Below are 22667 nucleotides of genomic sequence, written 5' to 3'. Positions count from 1 at the left end.
AAAGAAAACAATTTAATTGATAGGAAACCATTTTTTGGCTAGGTAATCCATTATTGCTAGATGTCTAAACTCTAGTAAATCTTCTATTTTAATCATTAAAAAGTCCAAAGGCTAGGCATGTGTTTGTTATATAAAGAGCCAACCTTTCTTAAGTATCTCGTCTAAGGTTTCAAATCGTTATATTAGTGAACTAATTACTTTGAGATGGACTGTCGCTAAGTATGTTGCCTTGCTAAACTGCTCTTCTAAATTTACACATTATTGAACGACAATCGAACTGCTCTTTCAAGTCTACGCCTATTAAATTTGAACACGAAAAAGGAAATTGGCATAGTCCAGGTCCTATGGAAATAGTTAATATCAGCCGTAGGATCTGCATCGGGCGGTGTAGAGCCCATCAGAAGAGGAGAAGTACCTAGATTATTCCCGGATCTTCTAAAAACCTAGAGAACTCCAAAGTCCAAAAGACCAAAACCCTTCGTGACCGCTTCCCGTTTACCAAAGCGAAACTTCTTCCTCGACTTCATTGATCGTTCGACTCCGCCATGGCCGTCATCTCCGAGCTCCAAGAAGAGGAGAAGGAAACCCCTTCTCACGCCTCGACCTCTTCCATCGACTCCTCTAATGGCGACGACGAGGCGCTCTCCGCGATCCTGTCGAAGAAGGGGCCCTTGCCCTTCCTCGAGACGGCGATCGATCTCGTCCGGAGGAAGTCCGATCTCTTCAAGGATCCCTCGGCGGTGAGCAGGATCATTTCTCTGGTCTCCGCAGCCAAGGCCAAGGCGGACGCCGACGCCGCAGAGGAGAAGCGGAAGAAGGACGAAGCGCGCAAGGCCGAGAAGAGTAAAGAGGCGGAGGCTGAGAAGAAGAAGGTACCGGAGCAGAAGGAGGCAGAGACGTCTAAGAAGAAGGATGAAGAAGCAACGGAGGAGGACGATGGAAAGAATGGGATGAGTGAGTTTGCTCTCTTTTCTCGTTATGCCTTAGCTTTAGTTCTTACTGCTCTGTTTCCCTTTGTAAATTTATATATATGCTTGTATTTACTCCTTTTGCTTTACTTTTTCTTTGTCAATTTAAGTGCTTTAAGATCATAAGATTGAGAATTAGTGGAATCTCGATCATGCAAGTGTAGATAAATGCTAGGTTGGTATAGAGATGAATAGCTGATTAATTGAACTTTGGATGCGGTCTTAGATGGAATATCTTTCATTTAACTTAAGGAACTAAATAGGTTAATCCTTCCATGTAAAGGAACGAAGATGATGAAATGAAAATTCCCTAGATGTGTAGATGAAGCAATTCAGAAAACCAACGTTCTAAGTATCAATTTCAGAATCGAGATCAGGTGCTCAAAAAAAATAATACATATTGGCGATATCGATTGTATCGGCCTTCCGTTTCGGATAATTTAGAGCGGGAATCGACTAAATCAGATATATCGGCTGATCCGTTTCGGCGATATGGATCAGGGTTGGTTGACACTTAAATCTATGGAGAAATATTACTAATGACTATCGAGAAAACCATGTTGTTAAAAGAGGCATGGATTGTCACTGAGGTTTGTGTGCTGGTCTCAAAAGGTGTTTTTGGTGGCCTGGGTAGGTGGGGCAGTGCACCAGCCAGCCCGCAAACCTGCAATGCGATTGGCACAAGGCAGGAGGGGGCAACATGCTAGAGGGAGGGAGGGATGATATGCTCCTCCTCTTCTGCTTCTACTTCTCGTCTTTTCACCTTTGTTTTCTCTCTCTACGTGCTTGTCACCTCATTTAGCTGTCATGCTCTCTCTCTCTCTCTCTCTCTCTCTCTATATATATATATATATAATTTTTTGTTCTTACGAAAGTAAATTATTATTAAAAAATGTATACATACTATATCAGTATAAATTATAATTATTTTTTATTTTATATATTAAAAATGTTAGATCATTTTGGCATCCATCTTGAAGCCTGCCTTCTGCCTTGGCACTATGCGATGGATCGTATGCCATCTATAGCTGCATTTCAATATACTCTTCAAAACAAATAACCAAGATCTAAGAGTCAATCAAGGAGAAAAATATAGTAAAATTTTTTACCAGTAATTTGTAACAAGTTCAGCAAGTCAGTCTTTGTTCCTGTTCATTAAGGCTCTAATTAAATTGAATTTTCTTTCTATGTTTTGGAGTTTTAAGAGTCAAATGAGGACAATAGATTAGTTATTAAACAGAGGAACAGACCCTCGTCGTCATTGACTCATTGTGTAAGCTCCGGAGGGTTTATGGATGATGTGCCCTTACCCTTTCAGAGTTTCAGTCTATGTGCTGAAGTAGAAGTTTTGTGTTGCTACTCTTATGTGCTATTTAATGACAATAATTGAATGGGGTCAAATGGACATCCCAAGGAGAGGAGTTGAACCAAAATTTATTGACGTAAGGGTGGTAGAAAATAAAAAAGCAGTTAACCTTTTGGATGATCATGATTTGAAAATTCTGAACACTACTGCTGGTTCTTAGGGCTAGATCTTTGTTAACCCCAATTTAAACATGCTATATCTGTATTACATTCGTGTCAAGTAGATTCTGAATTCATAAATAGCTTTCTATTATAAATCTTTAGATAAGCTAGATAAGAGGGTTGGGGAGGGGAAACCTCCCTCCTCCCTCCTTGGACTTCAATTTTCTTTTTCCAGAGGCCCAATTTTTTAGCTATTTTTTTTTATTAATTTGATATATCGCCGTCTAGAGAGCATGGTAGTGTGGTTATGCCACAAGCTACCTGAGGGACTAGACAACATCTCGGGAGCCAAGCCAACACGAGGCTGGCCCTCTAACTGTGACCTTGACCTTGTCAACAGCCTTTTTAATCTCCTCATGTGACAAAGAATATCACTTGTTTAGGGATCTCAGAGCTCTCAAGGCTTGTTCCTTAATAGGGTGACAAATCTGGTACATGTTTGCTGCCCAAAACCTTCTGGAGAATGGCGTAGATTAGTAATGCCTTGCTTCATTAAATACAAGAGAGACAAGACAACTATTTCCACAATCATAATATGGAAAAAGTCAAAGAGGACCTTCCTGCCATGGAAGAGCTTTCTTTTCTTATGTAAGCAAACTCCCCTGGAGGGGGAGCAGGGTAATGTTCCAGTTAAAGGCAAGAGGCCTCATGTAAACACTGTTGGGAGGGCTTCATTATTGGTTTTCTCAACTGTATGAAATTCTTTTACATTGTGGGAGGGATTCTATTCATTACTTTATAACTCCAATGAGGCAAATACTAAACATCCTTTCACTTAATTTTTTTCTCCTCTTGTTATATAGAGCCGAACTCTGGAAATGGTCTTGATTTGGAGAACTATTCTTGGACCCAGACATTACAAGAGGTTAATGTTAGCATTCCAGTTCCTCAAGGAACCAAATCAAGGTTTGTCACCTGTGAAATAAAGAAGAATCATTTGAAGGTTGGGCTGAAGGGACAACCCCCCATCATTGATGTAAGTAGCAGAATGCTTCTTTCATCTTTTTCTTGGCCTGTATGAAATCTTTGCTTCTGTACCTCAATGTTTATCTTGGAGCCATCAGCTGGAAGTGGCTTTCTATCATATTTGGTTGCTTAACCCTGAATTTTGTTTCCCCAGGGGGACCTGCATCAGTCAGTGAGGGCAGATGATTGTTTTTGGAGCATAGGTATGGATCTATAGCAGTATATTTTTGCTACAATATTAACTGCTTATGCTATTATTGTATCTTATCCATGAATTTATTATATGATATACTTATTTTTGTACTCTCAGAGGATGGAAAGTTCATCTCTGTCTTACTGACAAAGCATAACCAAATGGAATGGTGGAAATGCTTAGTGAAAGGGGACCCTGAAATTGATACCCAGAAAGTAGAACCAGAGAATAGCAAACTATCTGATCTGGACCCAGAGACTAGGCAAACCGTAGAAAAAATGATGGTGAGGATTTACCCTTGGTCTCTTGAATGATATTTTTGTGTTTTGCACCTGTCATCATGGATGTATTTGTGGTATGACGCAAAACATCATTCTTTTTCTACTTTGCAAGAATGTAATCTCATTTTTTTAATTCCACTTTGTTGCAATAAATCATCCAGTTTGACCAGCGCCAGAAGTCAATGGGTCTTCCTACAAGTGATGAGATGCAGAAGCAAGAAATTCTCAAGAAGTTCATGGCTGAGGCGAGTATCTCTACTAGTCTCCCTAGTACCCAATCAGGAGTTCCACTTAATTTCATCACCTCCTAATGCGTCATTTTCTCGTACTGCAGCATCCAGAAATGGATTTTTCAAGGGCAAAAATAGCTTGAGATCAACTCAATGATATTTGCTTTTAGCATGCAAGGGAAGTTCTGAAATGCATATTTACGCACTAGTGGCTTGTAGAACAGTGATCGATCAGACCTCTGCGAAGATGTGACCTCAGTTCTTTCCAGAGACTTTTGGAGTGGTGGTTTTAGAGTTTAAAAAAAAATTAAGTTTTGTTGGATCAACTGAACTTATTTATCGAATGTAATGGTACGGGAAGCTCTGGAATGCTATCTTCTTAGACGTTTGTGTTTGGATTATATATTGTTTAATTGGTCGGTAAGTCGAAGTAATGGATAGCCAGTTGAGATGAGGAATTTCTTCTTGGCATGTATTTCCTTAAACACCTTCTACAATGTTAATTAGTAGGGTATATGACGGAATCTTCTGCAAATTTATTCGAAGGCCAAACTCTGCATCTTTTGAAATTATACAAATTTTGTTTAGTACCTCCAGATTACTGACTTTGTTACCAAGCTCCGACCACCTGTCAGCATTCACCAATAATCTTTACAGGAGCACTCGCCCCCCTTGAAATGGTGGAATCGATTCCTATCCCTCACAATGATCTCACGATCAAAGACTCCTGATATGAGCTTACTAGCCTCGTGGCAATCTCTGCACACCCTCAGGTTCTTCGTTATACGTATCGTCTCGCCTGGCTTGACATGCAGCAATCCAAAAGCTATGGCAAGCTTCTCGCTGTGATAGTATAAAGGATTCTCCTTCTCTTCCTCATCAATGTCATGCAACACTCCACCAGTATCTGGTACATACCCCTCTAATCTTATCCTCTTCAACATCTCATCAACCTTCGCATAGATCTCTCTGGCTTCAGGATGAGACATGCCTCCACAGATGAACTCGTGGACCAAACCATTCATTTCGATGGCAGATCGCCCCGCCTCCTTGTTCACCCCTCTGTCATTCATCAATCGCCGCATGTCTGCGACGTCTTCCCATCTGCCGGCGCTCGCAAACATGTTAGCCATTAACACATACCGCCCGCTGTTGTGAGAATCTAGCTCTATGACCCTTCTGCCAATCTTCTCTCCCATGTCTAAATTCCCATGAATCTTGCATGCTCCAAGGAGTGCACCTAATACGCCGGCGTCCGCCTCCATTGGCATCTCATCTATGACCTTCTTAGCTTCCTCTAACAGCCCTGCTCTTCCAAGGAGATCAACCATGCACCCAAAATGCTCCATCTTGGGCTCAATGCTGTACGTCTTAACAATATGCTTAAAGTAACGCCGCCCCTCGGCGACCAACCCAGAGTGCGCGCATGCACTGAGGACGTTCAAGAGTGTAATATCATCCGGCATCACACCCTCCTGTTCCATTTGATGAAATAGCTCAATGGCTAATTCTCCTCTGCCGTGCACCGCGAACCCGCCAATCATACAATTCCAGGACGAAAGCCCTTTTTGAGGCAATTTTACAAATACCTCGTACGCCTTTTCCAAGCAACCGCACTTGCAGTACATGTCGATGACCGTCGTGGCCAACTTCCCGTCTAACTCGATCCCGTTCGTTTCAATGTGCTCATGAATCCACCTCCCCTGCTCCAACGCGCCGACCCCGGTGCAAGCCGCCAGCATACTGGCGGCCACAAACTTGTCGATCCCTACTCCCTCCTCCCTCATCCGATCGAACAACTCGAACGCATCGGCAAACCGCCCGCCCTGCACGTACCCCGCGATCATAGCATTCCAAGAAACCGAATTCCTCTCAGGCATTCCGTCGAACAGCTCGCGTGCGTCATCGACTAGTCCCAACTTGGATAACCCTGTGATCATCGTGGTCCAGGACACGACGTCAACGTGAGCCGACGTGTCAAACACCCGGCGGGCGGCGTCGGGGAGCGAACAGGAGAGGTACATGAGGAGCAGGCTGTTGCGGGAGAAGGGGTCGGAGGCGAAGCCGAGCTTGAAGAGGAGAGCGTGGAGCTGGAGGCCGAAGGGGAGGAGGAGGATGGGGTCGGCAGAGACGCAGCGCAGGAGGGAGGGGAAGGTGAAGCGATTGGGGAGGAGGGAGTCGGATAGCATCCGAGAGAAGAGGAGGAAGGAGGAGAGAGGTGGGAAGAGCGGGGAGCGGAAGAGGGTATTGAAGAGGAAAGGGTCGGGAGAGGGGAGGCGGTGGAAGAGGCGGAGGGCGTAGGAGAGGGATCCGGAGGGGGATAGGGCGAGGAACTGTACGAGCCGAGCGGCGGCGTGGTTATCGGCGGAGAGGCCGAGGCGGATGAGGAGAGAGTGGTACTGGCGGACCTCCGACAGGGAGGAGATGGAGTCGAGGTGGCGGAGGAGGGCGGCGCCGCGGTAGGAGGAGGAGGAGTAGGCGGAGATGGCGGTGGGGGAAGGGGAAGGAGGAAGGAGGAGAGACATTGGGAGGAAGAGGGAAGGGATTTGGATAGTGGAAGTTATTCTTCCATCTCAGCGCGGCAAATCTCATTTGATTTGTTTAACGGCAACCTTATCTAGATATAAAAGAGTTCTCTTATCCACACGAATAGCATAACTATGAAACTTTTTATTTTTATATAAAATGCTTCCTTTTAAAAAATAAAAATAGTCTGATGGATTATATATTTATATTATATTCGCTGATGATATAACATAAATAAACCTACACATCAGCATTTACAAATAATGAAAATAATTGTATTCTCACCAGTTTAGGAAGAAAAAGCTTCCATCTCAAACTATCGATTAGCTGGAGTTGTCTAAAGCATAATTCAATCTTGAATTATACATACCATACATATATAAACTATTCTAAAGTAATAATTATATTTAATGTGATATAAAATTGATATTAAAATATTAAAAAATAATAAAATTATATTGAAAATTTATAATATTTTAAACCGAATGAAAAAAAAATACTCATGAGTATATATAGTAGTAGTAAATAATATATTCTTAAAAATTGTATAGGATAAAGATAAGAAAAAATGATGAATTAATAAAGTAATATATTATTTAGTTATTATATCAGAATAAAAAAACCTTATTCTAGAATAATGCAAAATTCGATGGGTCCACAAAGCGTATTGATCTCGAAAATCTTAGTATTTACAATTAAAATTAAATATATTTTCTTATAATAAAAAATATATAATTTATATAAAGAACTATTTTTACTATTTTGCTGTCACTTAATTTTCTTCCTTCCTCGAGGTCGAGGGACACAAACTCAGCTCGTACTATAAGTTTTAATTGTACGTGGAAAGGACGCGCTCGTAGAAATTTTAGCTTCCAACGTTAGGCGAAGCTTTTTGTAACCATCGTTATTAATCAATAGAACTCTGATGCTTTAAAATAAAGTATACCTACTAGGACAGTTCGAGTAGCAGCAAGCAACTTCAAACTCAGAAGACTTTGCACCTCCTGCCGTCTCCTTTGTAAATGTTCTGCATCACTGAGCCCCGTATATTCATTTTATCTTCAACTTTGACTTGTTTTGTCAAGCAAATTATCCTTATTGGTTCTTGTCATTTTTCACCAGACATATCCACTACATCTACAACCCCAACTGGGGCGGAAACAAACAGGGCAAGTTCCTCAAAAAGACATGATCAATGATACTGTACATGTTCGACGGAATAGATACAGAAGCTCACTGATAACTTAACATATGGACCGAGGAGCGTCCAGTATTAATGGTTTCATCAGTAATTTCAACATTTGAATCTTCCTGTACTTTTCTATGAATCGCATTTTCTGAGGTTGCCTGGTGGTGCTACATTCTGTCTCTGCACTTGGTTGTTGCCCATAGTTTTCAGCAACAGTTTTAGGGCTGCCATGATCTCCGAAAATGATGGCCGCATCTTTGGGTCTCTACACACAACGAAAAGAGCCAAGCACTTCGAGAGGGAAACCAAAGAGAATATGACATATGAAAATTGAAATTGAGGGGAATATCTATTTGTTTCTGTGGAGAAATTATAACTTCACTTTCTTAGCGTACATAAGAAAGTATATAGTGGACTGACTTGCTAATAAGTGCATTTGAGACTACAGTTTTGCTAAAGTTCAGCAGTTTGCTGCCCAACCATGATAGGAAGGGAAGGCATGATGATCATTAATGATGCATGGCATATGAACCTAAATGATTTTCTTTCTTTCGGAATAATGCAAAATTGCTCACCATAGATTTCACTCAATTATTCAAAGTGAAAAGCCTACATAACTTATGGAGTCCTAAAACAAGAAATTCAATACCAAAATCTTGTAGTACCACGATCACTACTATCGTAAAATCACAATTGAATAGTGCCACTAGCATGCGTCCTATTGTGTATTTGTCGCTTGATCTTTCCAAGTTGTAACTCACATCTACTCAGCTTTAAAGACCTTGTTTTGTTTCTATTAAGTGAATAGTTAATTGCTGCCTAAACCTAGAACCAGTAGAAGTATCTCTCAACTTCCATTTATGGTCAGGATTTTAATGGATAAGGAGTACAGCTCTCAACAATTTGCAAATTTGACCTTATTTCCACTTCTGATTTTGTCGATCTATTTTTGTAAAGAATTTAGAGACGATGAGTGAAAGTATACTAACGTTTGCCAACACGCCTTTATTATGTCTGCTATGACGGAATTCATGTCATCTGGAATATCAAGGCGTCGATGTTGAAAGCCAACAGCTCCAACTACTTGCATCGGGTTCATACCATCCCATGGCTGCTGTAAGGTAGAAAGCTCCCATAGTATGATACCATAGCTGTAAACATCACATCTTGTACATAGGTGGTAGTGGTAGATAGTTAGCCTATACTGAAACAAGCGGGAAACCTAACAACATCTGCTACTCATGGAGCAAAACTTACTTCTCATCTGAAGGCTCATTTCGAAGGACTTCCGGTGCCATCCACTCAGCCTACAGAAGGCAATTGTTGTCAGCAATTATTTGATAATATGGATGGAAGAAGCAAGCATTGCCATCATGCCAAGTTATGCCAAATAGAGGAAATTTGATCATCTTTGCCAGAAATGTTGGCCCGTTATATTTCTACTTATTCTAGCTCCTTAAATATCTAATCATTTGAGAGTGAAAAAACAAGTTCAAACTGGAAATACAAGGGAAACTTCAGAATCTGATTGAGCAATTTTCTTGTGATGGTGGAATAAAATTCTTCAGCAAATAAGGATAAGCATATAACTTAAACTAAATGCTACATATAAATAAATGCTCACCGTTCCAGCTGTTGACCTCGATGAGAGGAACGTATTATGCTTGATTCGCGATAAACCAAAATCACAAACCTAAATTGTTGCCACAATTTGCAACAAGTATGCCATAAGAAAGACTAGAATTGCAAAGAGACTACATCTAAAATGGATGAGATGATTACTGAAACATATTTATTACCTTCACAACCCAATTCTTGTCAACAAGAAGGTTTGGAGATTTCAGATCACGATGGACTATGACAGGCGTAGAATTGTGCAAGTAATTCATTCCACGAGCCTGGGAACAAAGAATATAGGATAGTACAAGTGAAATCTGTTCAGGGTTACCTCCCATATCAAACAATGACTGATGTAAACAAAAGAACCATTGCGAGTTTACTGGATCGTACAACATCAAGTGCCATCCTTAGACGCCTCCTTTCATCTAATTGATTATTTGGCCGGTGAATCAACCGAAACAAACTACCTCTGCAATTCCCATTACAAGCTTAAGAATTCTAGAAATTTGTGAGTTGGAAGCTGGCTTAAAGAAAAAAGAAACTGTCATATTGTTTAAAAGAAAAAATAAAAAACATATCAAACTTACGATACATCATCGGTTTCCCAATTGTTGACTAAAAATCATAAATTGAAAAAACTCCTAAAGTGAAAAAACTAAGAGAAGTTCCATTCACATTGATTCAGAAAACTGCTAAACCAGTTGGACCAAATGTACAAGGAAAAGTTACTTCAATAAATATGCACCATGGTAACTTTTTCTATCAAATCCTTTAATATATGTCATTAAAAGTAAGAAGAATGCTTAATTACCTACTTAGATCACACTAAAATGAGTTATTTGTAAAAATTTACCTGCAAATAGTACAAATATGCATATATCGATTAAAAAAAAGATACCTGGGAAGAAACTCTGTCACAATGGAAAGATGTGGCACACGCGTTACCGCACCCATGAAGAGAACAACATTAGGATGTCTTAATCTTCTCATTATCCGCACCTTGGGAGGAAAAAAAACCAATCAGTAGTCAGATTCCCATTTCAAACATAAGAAAATAAATTCAGTATGGATAATCTTTTTGAGTCCTTCAATTGCAAGGAACCTTGAACCACTAAGAAGTGGAGGGAGGAAAGCGGTTTTAGGAATTGAAAGTTTCTAATGAAAATCAGTTCTAAAAACAGTCGACCTTTTAGCGTTAGGTAACAATTGGAAGTGTTTAGCGGAACTGAGTAATTATGATAATTAGTGGTATGCAATATATAGAAAAACTAAGAATTCTCACTCTCCTTTTAAGTGGAATGGACCAAAATTGGAAAAGTTGGCAATTTTGAGTAAGTGAAAAAACTCACTTCCAAGTTCACTTTCTCTATTCAAACACTATAATGTACGGGACTACCAAAAAGTTGTCACTTTCCTTCCCTATTTCCCATCAACCAAAGACACTCAAAGTATTAGTCAACATGCATCAGCTCACAGAGGCCAAAAGTGAAAAAAAGGAAAAAGATTCAGCATACAAAGTCAGCATACACAAAAAAAAAAGAGGAACTAACAGACTACTATCAACTTTCAATAATACTAAAAAAATAAGGCAAACTAAATACAGCACCATAAATCCTCTCCTCACTTCAAGATGTATCAGGGCTTAAATCACTGCCTTTGGTAACCTTACAACATGAAAGAATTTTGAGCTAGTTCGATTGCAACAATTGATATGTACCTCGCTTCTGAACTCTTCAAGGGCATCACTTGAAATATCTTGGTGCAAGAACTTCTTCACTGCAACTTCCTAAAATTGAGCAAATAGCTTGTGATAAGCAACAAGTAAATAAAACAACAGGCATAAAAATTAATTGTCAAATGTTAATGCCAGAGGATCCAAGACAAGTATGAAGAATATTGGCATGAATATCATATTCCAGAAATTTTCATCAGTGGTCAATTCATTAAATCAATCTGTAATTGGAGAGAGAAGAAGAATCTTCTACAACAGTAATCTGAGTAACAATGGGGGCTAGGCTTACCAATATTAGTTAATGAGCCAGTTTCATCACTAGGAAGAACTAAATTATCAGCTAGTGGAAAGAATTACCTAGTGCTAACCAAGTTGTAAAGGAACATTATTGGCATTCATCTATTCATTGAAGTTTATCCCCAAGAAACTTTTGGATCGAACAATAAGTGTGTGAGTTGTAGCTCTGATTTATAGAAGGTAAAACCAACCAGGTTCTTACTTGTGGTTAGGTTGCAAAAGCTGTCATGGAAGAGTGCTTATGACGATGAAAACTGTATCTCTGATAATTCAATTCTAATTCATTTCTTTTCCATTTAATTCTAATTCATTTCTTTTCCATTTAATTCTAAATCCTTTCTTTTCCATTTAATTCTAAAAATATAAAATGCATATCAGTTTGTCTACTCATCAAGGTCATCTTGTAATAGCCCTCTGAGCAAGCAAAGGAGATTAACATTTTAGCACATTTTCTTCATGCCAAGTCAATAGACCATAGGGTTTTTGCTTTCACACGGAAAAAGAAGATGATTGATAGCAAGAAGCTCCATTCTTTGATGAAATTTTGCATAGATTATATGCAATGACAAAACTCTCTCTGATAATTCATAGATTGTCAAAGAAGTTCGGCAAGCATGTTTATCATCGTACTACCATCTGAACTAAACTGACAATATGATGGATCCAATCATCAGATCAACATGTTATAATCAGGTAGTGCTTTTCCTTTCCATTATGATCCAATGGTCAAAAAACTAAATCAGATTAGTACCCACCAAATGGTTGTATGGTGTATCCACATCCATTGATTGTGGTTCGTGATTATGATATGGATTGAACCTGACCAACCCGTCTCGAAATGTATCCACATCCATTGATTGCCAGGAATGGCCGTTTGAACGCGGCATTCAAATGCCTACATAGCGCTTGTATATTCAGAGGCACTGTTTTGGCCATTCGAATGAGTTCATGAGGTCATTCGAACACTCAACGCTAAGTTATTTCGTATTAGAGTTTATTTATTAGTTTTGAACGTATGACTAGCCTCTAAATATGTGAAATAACAGTCACTTTAGTATTATTGAACATCAATGCACCTATGCTTGAGCCAATCTTCTCCCTCTCTCTTCCTCTTGGTATCCACTCTGGAATTCAACTCACGGTCGAGATTACAACTTCGCCGTTTCTCCCTCCTCACTTCGATGACCATTTCACCTAGAAGCCCCTTCTTTCCCCTCGACTTGCTCAAGGCACTATCTCTTCCACCATAGTCTTTTTTCATTTTCATAATCCAAACCCTAACCATTGACAAATTTCCATCATTCGTGTCCATCCTACCAACCTTGACCTTTGGCCGGTATTTCCACCATATCTTTTCATCTACACATTCGATCAATGAGATTTCGATTGCGTTGGATTCTTGACTTACAAAGGAACAACATATCTAAATTTTCATCATTCATTTCAACAGTTAGATCGATTCTTATTGCCTTCGAAAATTTTGTGTTTAGTTCTACCTAGAGTTGTATCATATCGCAATCATCTTCCTCCAAGACAATTGCAACAAGTTAGTATCAAAGCCAACCTTCCTGGCACGCCTCTGCGATGACACCAGCTACTAGATCCATGGCAACACGAAGGAGAGAAGAAAAAAGGGAGACATCCACGTGCGCGGGAGAGAGTAACTCTACACCTCCACTAATGGGCACCCAAGGGCAAGAGTGTTGTGCACACACAGTTCTGCCTCGTCCATTCTCCATCACGGATCCAAACATGGAGATGCTATCAAGGTCCATTGATGCTTTAGGATAGACTTTCTCCACCGTTTTCGCCTAAACCATCGAAAACCTTGAGTCAAACAATCGCGCAACAAAATACATGTCTGTTGTGGGCGCTTGAGAAGAGCCAATTCGAGGACAAGAGGTACCTTGATCTTCCATGCTGGAACCCCAATGATGGTCCCACCGATCGACCAAGGATGAAAGAGAGAGACCACGCCCAAGCCGAGGCTAGGTGGGCCTCGCTGGCAAGCACAATTTGAAGACAATGATGATGATGACCCTTGAATTGGGAGAGATGATAAGGAAGATTGTGGAGCTGATAGAGGACGTCGGAGGCATCATGTATGGCCAGAGAAGTGCCTACCTCCGACTAGGGAGGGAGCAAGATTCAACTCCAACCACGATACCAGCATCTGCGGGCGCATCGTTTGGTTAGAGTTTCCCAAATTTTGAGGTGGAGATCCGATTGATTGGCTCTACCGTGCCAAACAATTTTTTATTTTTAAGGCATGGATGAGGACCAAAAGGTTCTCCCCGCATCCTTCCACCTCGAGGATGCAATGTTACGGTGGTTTCAATCATCCATTACTTATAGGTCGATCGAAACATGAGAGGGAGTTTTACCGTTTGGCCTACAAACGGTATGAATCGTCGAGTTACAAACACTTTCATACCATTTTGACAAAGAGGATCCCAAAGACGACAATGAGTACTTATCAAGAAGAATTAAAGCGAGTGTCCAGCCTATGTACTCCTTCGTTGTCGAACCTGCAGCTCAAATCGATGTTTATCGCTAGCTTGCGGGAGGACATTCAAGCACTGCGGCTTACGAACCTAGGGCAAACCATAAAGGATGCTCTACTCATGGAGAATAGACAAGAGGGCATTTGAGGCAACCATGGCGCAACAAACCACAGTCGAAGCCAATGCATGCACTTGGCGGCTCGATTTACCTGTTATGGGCTACGGCGGGTGCAATGGGACAACGACCACCATTTCACACTTCCACTGATATGAAGATAGCCCTTAGGCTTCCTATGTGTACTCCAACACCTGCCCAGGTGGAGGATCGAATAACCAAAAGGATGTGCTTCATGTGTGACAACTAGTTCACCCTAGGGCACCATTGCACGCGGCAAATCAGTTCGGTGATGCATATCAATGGTGAGGCTGAAAAGGATGTACGTGAGGATGAGGTCACTGTTGGTAATGAGCATGAGGATGAGTACTAGCTAGTGGCTGAGGAGATTGATTCTGGGGAGATACGGGATGGCATCTCATTGCATGCCTACTCCGGAGTCGCTACACATCCAAAAACCTTACAAGTGGACGGCTTCATTAGGAAGCATACCGTGCATATCCTCATTGACACAAAAAGTACGCATATTTTTCTAGATGAGCAGCTTTCGAAAGATTTTGATGTCACCATTAGTAATAGGACGACACTCCGGGCTGACAGTATTTGTAGTGTTATTTAGGTGTGAGTCTAGAGACACATTTGCCATGGACTTGTATTCGATTGCACTCCAAGGAGTGAACGCCATCTTAAGGACACAAAGTTGCTAAGCTTAGGTCCAATCACATTCAATTTTGGAGAGATGTGCCTCACCTTTAGGCACAATGATAGGAGGGTGCGACTTGATGGCATTCGGCCGAACTAGAGAGCTGCCTTACAGCCGATACTTAGCTTGCCGAGCACGGTGGACCCAGCTTACTTGATGCAGCTAACTCCCACTGAGCCTAAGGAGACATATGAGTCAAGTATAACTGATGACTTAGCTCATATCTTACAGGAGTTTTCGGACCTCTTTGAGGAGCCGAAGGAGTTACCAACAATGCATGAGGTGGACCACCACATAGAGATCATATCGGGCACTAGACCAGCGAACGTGAGGTCTTACCGCTACCCTCACGTTCAAAAGGAGATCTCTAGACTGGGGACGGAGATGCTAGACCAGAGGATCATACAGCCTAGTTGAAACGCATATTCATCACCCGTGCTGCTGGTAAGAAAGGACCGAAGTTGGCAATTCTTTGTGGACTATCGAGCGTTGAACTACATCACTACCAAGGACCGACCCTATTTCGATCATTGAGGAGTTGTTGGACGAGTTGGCGGGCGCATCCTTCTTCAGCAAACTTGATTTTAGGGCCGGATACCACCTGATCCAAGTACACCGACGACGTTCCAAGGCTTGACAAGTCTTTCATACCTTGCTTTGTTGGTATGTGCTTGTGTTTTTCGATAATATTCTTATCTATAGCAAATCTTAAGACGATAACTTGCAGCACTTAAGAAAGATGTTGAATTTACTAAAGATACATGAGCTCAAGGTCAAGAAATCAAAATGTTTATGGGGAGAGCAGCAAGTGGAGTATTCGAGACGTGATTTTAGCAGACGACATGGCTGCCGATCCTGAGAAGATACATTGCATGGTGGAGCGGCCGACACCAAAGAACACTCGTAATTGCGAGGTTTTCTCAGTTTGATGGGGTACTACCGTCGCTTTATTGCTGGATATGAAAAAATAACCACTCCACTGACCACTCCACTAAGGAAGGATGGTTTCTTATAGGGAGAAAAGGTCACAACGGCCTTTGCGAAGCTCAGATCAGCCATGACCACAGCCCATGTTCTTGCTTTATAGGACTTCTCCAAACAATTTGTCATTGAGTGTGATGCGGCAGAGGCTAGTATAAGAGCGGTACTGATGCAAGAAAGGATGACCAGTGACATTTTTTAGCAAAGCCTTGTCTGAGAGATCGAGACAGTTGTTCACCTATGAGCGGGAGATATTGGTGATACTTCACTACATCAAGGAGTGCCAAATCTGCCAACAAGCAAAGATGGAGTCTCTCAAGCCAACTGGACTACTCCACCCATTGCTAATTTCATAGCAGAATATGCTCACCTTTCGACTCTAGCGTATCCATTTTCAACAAAGATAGTTACTGAAATTTTTGTGAAAGATGTCGCAAAACTCCATAGGATGCCGAAGACGATCGCCTCCTATAGAGACCGCATTTTTCATCGGTGACTTTTGGGCGGAGATCTTCATATTACATGGGACACGATTAACACTCAGTTTGACCTACCACTCGCAAACAGACGGTCAAACCGAGGTAGTTAACCAATGCATTGAGCACTATTTGAGATGCTTCGTAGCAGATCGACCGAGGGAATGGTTGCAGTATTTGCCTAGGTGGAGTGGTTCTAGAATACCGTCGACCATCACAACATTCAAATGACTCCATTTAGGCAATATATGGACGGACGACCCCAGTGCTACAAACATATGATCGGTTGGCACCTGCAGAGAGGTCGGAAGCAGACTTGGAGCTGATAGACTAGGATGAGACATTGAGACGACTTTATGGGCATATCGATATAGCTCAAAGCTGAGTGAAATAGGTCTATGATCGAGGACATCGCGAGCATGAGTTTGCAGTTGTTGATTTGGTCTTTGTGCAGGCGCAGCTATATTGTCAGGTGACCTTGTGACCCGTGACTTTGTGGCCCGTACAAAACCAGAAGTTATTCTATTGGTTCTGCAATCCATACAAGGTGTTGGAGTGTATTTAGACCTGTAGCATATCGCTTGGAGCTACCTGAAGGGACACGGGTAAATTCAGTTTTCCATGTCTCAATTCTGAAGCCAGGATCAAACCAAAGCTCACCATAGGGGCTGACTTGCCAAAGCCTGCTAAAGATCATGAGGTGAAAAAGCCAGTGTGAGTCCTAGCCAAACGACAGCGTCAATACGACAAGCAAATAAAGATGGAGGTTCTAATGGAGTGCTTAGGACGGTCCACCGACGAGACAATGTGGGAGATAGAGGATGACTTGATATATCAATTTTCCCACTTTATACCTTGAAGGCAAGGTGAGGGAAGCATGGTGGGTTGTTACGGTTTGTGATTATGATACAGATTAAACTTGACTAATCTGTCTCGAACTGGATCAATTTATTTTTGAAAAACAAGGATTTCTGGCTGGAGCATTCAAACGTCATGAAGGGCCACTCAAACACCTGCATAGCATTCACTACAGAGGCACTATTTTAGCCGTTTGAATGGCTCTATGAGGTCGTTCGAACGCCCAACGCTAGGTTATTTCATATTAAAATTAATTTATTATTTTTTGGATGTATGGATAGCATCTAAATATGTGGAATGACAGCCACTTTAGTATTACTGAACATTTAGGCTTTATTTTACACCTAGGCTTGAGATGACATTCTTTCTCTTCCTCTCTTCCACTCGTATTCACTACAAGATTCAACCCAAGGTCGAGGTTATAACTCCGTCGCTTCTCCTTTCTCACCATTGCATTCAAACGTCATGAACGGCCACTCAAACACCTGCATAGCATTCACTACAGAGGCACTATTTTAGCCGTTTGAATGGCTCTATGAGGTCGTTCGAATGCCCAACGCTAGGTTATTTCATATTAAAATTAATTTATTATTTTTTGGATGTATGGATAGCATCTAAATATATGGAATGACAGCCACTTTAGTATTACTGAACATTTAGGCTTTATTTTACACCTAGGCTTGAGACGACATTATTTCTCTTCCTCTCTTCCACTCGTATTCACTACAAGATTCAACCCAAGGTCGAGGTTATAACTCCGTCGCTTCTCCTTTCTCACCATTGCAGCCAATTCCACCTAAAGCTCCCTTCTCCCCCCCCCGACTTGCTCAAGATACTATCTTATCCACCACAGTCATTTTCCGCTTTCATAACCCGAACCCTAACCATATCACCAATTTCCATCATTCATATCCAACCTTAACCTTCGGTCGATATTTCCACCATATTTTTCCATCTATAAATCCAATCAACGAGATTCTAGTTGCGTTAGATTTTTAACTTCCAGATAAACAGCATATCAAAATCACGGGTCATTTCAATGGTTAGATCGATGCTTATTGTCTTCAAAATTTTGTGTCCAATTCTGTCTAGAGCTACAACTCGAATTGCAATCATCTTCCTCGAGAAAGATTGTAACACCATCACCATCAAAACACAGGTTATAGTAGGAAGAAATTGGTCAATCAATAAAACAAAAGCTGCTAGCTGTATGGTCTGTAACTCAAAAATAGAAGCAACAGAGAAAATTAATAATTATGAAGAAATACTGAAACATTTGAAATATCTTAATCCTATCTAGTACAAGTCATCAGATCCAATGCAATCTCTTGCAATATTCAGATGTTTCCAATAAGAAATCATCAAATTCATTAACTTCTAGCTTCACATTGATAACTTATGAATACTTTAAGGTGCTACAGTCAGTAAACATAAACAATGACTTGCTTGAATAAAAAGGACTCACTGTTCCATGCCAATCTCCCTTATACACCTCTCCAAAGGACCCTAAGAAGAAAAAAGAAAGGTCAGTAAGAAACTAAGAACTAAGAAAATGTGCTATTTGGAGTGAAGAAAACATTGTGGATCAGTTCACATGGACATGATATGGTTGAATAAGTCCATATACTAAAGGCTAGTAGTCGTTAAAAATGCACAAGAACTATATACCGAGCCCTATCCGTTCACCCAAAACAATGTCTTCCCATGGTATCTCAAATTCTGCAACATCATCTAGAGCAATATCAGATTTTGCACTCTCTGTCCCAGTTGATTTGTCTGAATTTCTTTCCACTTCTTGGGGAGATTCAGACACATCCTTCTCCTGCTCAAGACCACCATCATATCCACGATCACTTTCTCGCTTCTGTGTAACTGAAAGATCTTCTAAAGTTTTGTTGGTTGACTGACTTGAATCTACTCCTTCAAGACAGCCAGATACAACTGGTAAAGGACTGTAAGATTCCAATTGTTCATATTGCTTGCTAACAGCAGCAGTTGTGGCTGCAACTGCTGCAGCAATAGGAACTTCAAAATTTATGTCTGTATTAGCTTTAGCTGCAGCAACAACCATTGAAGATGCAACAATAGCAGCTGTCGCAACAGCAGCAGCAGCAGCAGTGACAGGACCATGTTTTATAATCTGCATGGAAGCCTCCTTTACCTGTGCAGCAGAAGCTTCAGATTGAGTATTACCAGTTGCTTCTTGGAAATTAACAGTATGATAAAACCCCAAACCCTCAACTGGCTTCAGTGGGTCTAGCTGCAGCCTCGAAGAAACAAACTTTTGTTGGGCACTATGGCCAATCTGATCAGGAAAGAATGGTTCATGAGCCTTACCGACAAGGTTTTTAGGTGCTAAATCATTCTTCCTCCCCATTTCATCTTTATCTCCATATGAAGTTGTGACCACGACAATCTCATCTTTCAACTCTTCTTCGCACATTTCAGAAAACAAGTCAGGGGGTGCCACAACTCCACTTTCCAGCAATACATCATGAAGTTTCTGGGCTAACTGGGGGTTTTCTTTAGCAGCATTAATCATGTACTGTGAAACATCCTTAACCTTCATCCTACGGACAGCTCGTGAGTTGATCCCCTCAGTCCAAGAAGGAGATCTTGCAATAAAAGGGCGATTTACTGGAAGAGATTTTTCTTCACTCTTTGAAGTCACATTAATGTCTACCTTTCTTGATTCATCTATGGAAGTTGGATTGCAATTTATATACATGTCAGTTGAAGTTTTCTGAGATAAAGAAGTCAATCTTGGGTTTTCTTGATAGCTTGAGCTGCTCATTGTATATCCGCCAGCATCAGTAGTTACAGGATTGCTATAAATGGGTTCACTCTCAAAAGAGCAACAACCAGAACTCGAGACCCCACTTATAGAAGATCCCATATGAAGGCTCTCAACATCTTTGCTCAACTGATTAACTAGATAAAAGTTCTCTTCATATTCCCTAAGAAGACCTGCACCTTCTGATGGGATAAGAGTACCGGGATCTGCCATTAGGTCAACAATGTATTCCCTACCATATGAAAGTTAGCTTGTCATCTCTCAGTAAAAAGATCAATAGATGTTAAAATTGTATTATATGTGTGCAACATTATCTACTATTGACAGTTATTTAAGAAGGAAGATGGACAAGTGAAAGAAGAACAATAAGATGAACATATAAAAGAGCGTGATATAAAAAGCAGAGCTCTCCAAAAAGACAAGTAATATTGTGTTGGTAATATCAAAGCTCTCAGCCTTGCTTGATCCTCAACCATATGTGCAGTTCAAAGTTCAAACAAATAAGAGACAGCACAAAGTACTTCAGTGTTGCATGGCCACTGTAATGTATAGATTGTCATCATAAAGTAGCTAAAATGTCATTGCGAAGAAATACACAGAGATGCTACCTTCCATCGGTAAGTTTTACTACGCTCAAAGCTCCATCATCTGACCCAGTATATTGCTTTCCTTTCAGTAATCGGCAAGGAATACTCACACTATCAGCCAAAACCTACAAAGACAAAAATACATGTCAAATAAGAGCTTGGATGAGAATAAGGATGATGATAGCACCGTACAAGATACATTAAGAGAACTAGTTGGACATCCTAGCAGGTTTCGTTTCAAATGACAATGAGTTACTGACCTTAAATAGTAATGCACGATGACGAGCCAAACCAATTGTTAGACGGCCAAGAGGCAAGACCATATTCCCAGTACTTACTCTTAGGTAGCTACTCAGATTTTGATATGATAACAACATGCTTTCAGGATCACAAACTTCTCCACCCATGTAGTTGGCAACCAAAAAGGCAAGTCTCTGTACCAAAACACTTGCAACTAAATCCGAAGATTCAGATCGAGATGCAAGAGCCATGATTGAGGCCTTCTGCTCAAGTTTTAAGATGTCAGAGTCATCTGTTCTATTAACTAATACAGCTTCCCAACTCACATTGTCTGAAAGAGGTTTTCCTTGTAAATAAATAAGGGAAGGCATCTTCACTGATGTAGGCTCATCCCAAATGCCATAGATGTCATAGAAACCATCCACGATCTTGTCATCATAGCCGAGGGCATTATAATTCTGTGAAGAACGAAGAAATCTACGATATAAGACAAGTCAGCAATGGATATAGTGACGAATTCATATTTTAACTTGGCAGAGTGTAAATGATTAGTAATCATTACTGTAACTAGAAAGGAGACACCACATCACATTGACAGCTTAAAAGCATAGATATATGTAACTTATCTTAGACAAAAAGATTGACTAAAACTAGATTACAACATCCACAGGATTCTACAAGAGTGCACAATATTTCATATCAGGAGACGAGCTATTTTAAATGGAATATCATGCACATAAAGATTTTCCGTCAAACAAAGAATACCTTTTACGAAGAGTAGCATAGGAATTTAAACAAAAAGGGTGGGTTAGTGTTGCCCAATGTTGATGTGAACCAAACTGGCAATATAGCAATGCGGACACGAGCATCATTTATAGCAACTCAAAATATGTGAAAAGGTCACTCAGGTATCGAATTAAATTCACCCGTTCCTATTTGACCTCAAACTTATCACAATAAATTGCAATGTCATCATAATAGTAGCATTCCAACAGAAAAAGGTGGGTCGTTTATCCTCCTATTTCCAATTCCTTATTTTGATAGTTGCTTAAAGAATGCATCTAAACAATCTGATTACCAAGAAGCTCGATGAACTCATCTAAAGAAAAGCTCAAGTAATCAAACCCGGAACAATGCAAGAAGATGCCTAACCCAGTATCTATACGCGACGACTTCTGCCCCGGTGCTCTCAGGAGGGCAAGAACCGAGACTGATCTGCTTCGCCACCTCGATCTGCGCCGCCTCGGGATCCTCCCTCGCGCTCATCTCCAGGGCCAGTTGTATCTGGTACTCCTCCTCATCCACTTCCCTCATCCTCCTCCTCCTCCTCGCCGCCGAGTCCGCCGCCTCCACCGGCGAATCCTCCCTCATCTCCGCCCCTTCCGTAGGAGGAGGAGAAGACGAACCGTGCTTGCTGCCAATGGAATTCAACCAATTCGACAGGCTCGACAGGGGCTTCTGGTCTTGGATCGAGCCGAGTGTCTTCTTGGAAGGCGAGGAGGGCTGGGGATCATCGGCGTCGTCTTGCTGGCTCGGGACGATGTGGAGCTTCTTGAGGAGGTTCTTCATGGCCGGATCGTCCAGGAGATCAAGAAGAGGAATCCATGGGGGCAGAGGAATGGCGCGGTCAGTGGATCGAACATCGCAGCAAGGATTGGTTTCGGCGCGTGCGTGTGCGGGTGTGCGGGTTGACGAATTTGGTGGGGGCGAGAGTTGTTTGTTTAATAGTTTAATTCCCTTTTTTCTTGGGGGTCAGGTAGGTCGTAGGTGACGGGGGGACGGGGCGGGCGACTGGGAGAGAAGCCGCGGGCCAGTGCGGGCACCGTAAGTAGCACCTTCTTTTTTTCCTTCTATATCTCTATTACAATTTACGTCCTGTA

The 22667-nt window shown here is 41.2% G+C and overlaps 3 protein-coding genes across 6 annotated transcripts; 1 reads left to right on the top strand and 2 right to left on the bottom strand.

Annotated features, from left to right (window-relative positions):
* Positions 1 to 350: 350 nt before the first annotated feature.
* On the top strand, positions 351 to 4700 carry LOC140799635 (protein BOBBER 1-like). 2 transcript variants are annotated; one of them, XM_073154021.1, is made up of 6 exons: positions 351 to 954; positions 3299 to 3471; positions 3616 to 3664; positions 3772 to 3938; positions 4097 to 4180; positions 4270 to 4700. In XM_073154021.1, exons 1-6 carry the CDS (start codon positions 546 to 548, stop codon positions 4306 to 4308), a joined length of 921 nt encoding a protein of 306 aa, XP_073010122.1. In that variant the 5' UTR covers positions 351 to 545; the 3' UTR covers positions 4309 to 4700. The 2 variants fall into 2 exon arrangements, with proteins under 2 accessions (XP_073010122.1, XP_073010121.1); XM_073154020.1 differs by having other exon boundaries at positions 429 to 954; positions 4097 to 4388.
* On the bottom strand, positions 4682 to 6768 carry LOC140799634 (pentatricopeptide repeat-containing protein At5g48910-like). The gene has a single exon (XM_073154019.1). The coding sequence runs from the start codon at positions 6688 to 6690 to the stop codon at positions 4804 to 4806; it is 1887 nt and encodes a 628-aa protein (XP_073010120.1). The 5' UTR covers positions 6691 to 6768; the 3' UTR covers positions 4682 to 4803.
* Positions 6769 to 7763: 995 nt separating this feature from the next.
* Positions 7764 to 22623, bottom strand: LOC140799941 (probable serine/threonine-protein kinase SIS8). Of its 3 annotated transcripts, none has more exons than XM_073154502.1 (13): positions 21940 to 22623; positions 20808 to 21245; positions 20569 to 20672; positions 18835 to 20192; positions 18632 to 18672; positions 11218 to 11286; positions 10399 to 10499; positions 9891 to 9969; positions 9680 to 9778; positions 9505 to 9573; positions 9138 to 9187; positions 8870 to 9046; positions 7764 to 8145 (listed from the first exon to the last, which is right to left on the bottom strand). In XM_073154502.1, exons 1-13 carry the CDS (start codon positions 22354 to 22356, stop codon positions 8013 to 8015), a joined length of 3135 nt encoding a protein of 1044 aa, XP_073010603.1. In that variant the 5' UTR covers positions 22357 to 22623; the 3' UTR covers positions 7764 to 8012. The 3 variants fall into 3 exon arrangements, with proteins under 3 accessions (XP_073010603.1, XP_073010604.1, XP_073010605.1); XM_073154503.1 differs by having other exon boundaries at positions 8870 to 9031; XM_073154504.1 differs by having other exon boundaries at positions 20808 to 21264; positions 21940 to 22081.
* Positions 22624 to 22667: the final 44 nt, after the last annotated feature.

Source organism: Typha latifolia, chromosome 13 (assembly GCF_019914945.1).
Source record: "Typha latifolia isolate L0001 chromosome 13, TyphaL0001v2, whole genome shotgun sequence".
Taxonomy (NCBI): domain Eukaryota; kingdom Viridiplantae; phylum Streptophyta; class Magnoliopsida; order Poales; family Typhaceae; genus Typha; species Typha latifolia.
Note: the sequence above shows the minus strand (reverse complement) of the source record. Positions and strands in the feature narration are given on the sequence as shown.

Bases quoted from the DNA above. Each gene is read 5' to 3' on its own strand.
- LOC140799635 (XM_073154020.1), top strand. From the start codon at position 546: ATGGCCGTCATCTCCGAGCTCCAAGAAGAGGAGAAGGAAACCCCTTCT. The intron at 3,665-3,771 runs GTATGGATCTAT...TTGTACTCTCAG, and splicing joins TGATTGTTTTTGGAGCATAG to AGGATGGAAAGTTCATCTCT. The intron at 3,939-4,096 runs GTGAGGATTTAC...TAAATCATCCAG, and splicing joins AAACCGTAGAAAAAATGATG to TTTGACCAGCGCCAGAAGTC.
- LOC140799634 (XM_073154019.1), bottom strand. From the start codon at position 6,690: ATGTCTCTCCTCCTTCCTCCTTCCCCTTCCCCCACCGCCATCTCCGCC.
- LOC140799941 (XM_073154502.1), bottom strand. From the start codon at position 22,356: ATGAAGAACCTCCTCAAGAAGCTCCACATCGTCCCGAGCCAGCAAGAC. The intron at 21,246-21,939 runs GTTAGGCATCTT...CGTTCTTCACAG, and splicing joins TCGTCGCGTATAGATACTGG to AATTATAATGCCCTCGGCTA. The intron at 18,673-18,834 runs GTATATAGTTCT...TTTTCTTCTTAG, and splicing joins GGGTGAACGGATAGGGCTCG to GGTCCTTTGGAGAGGTGTAT.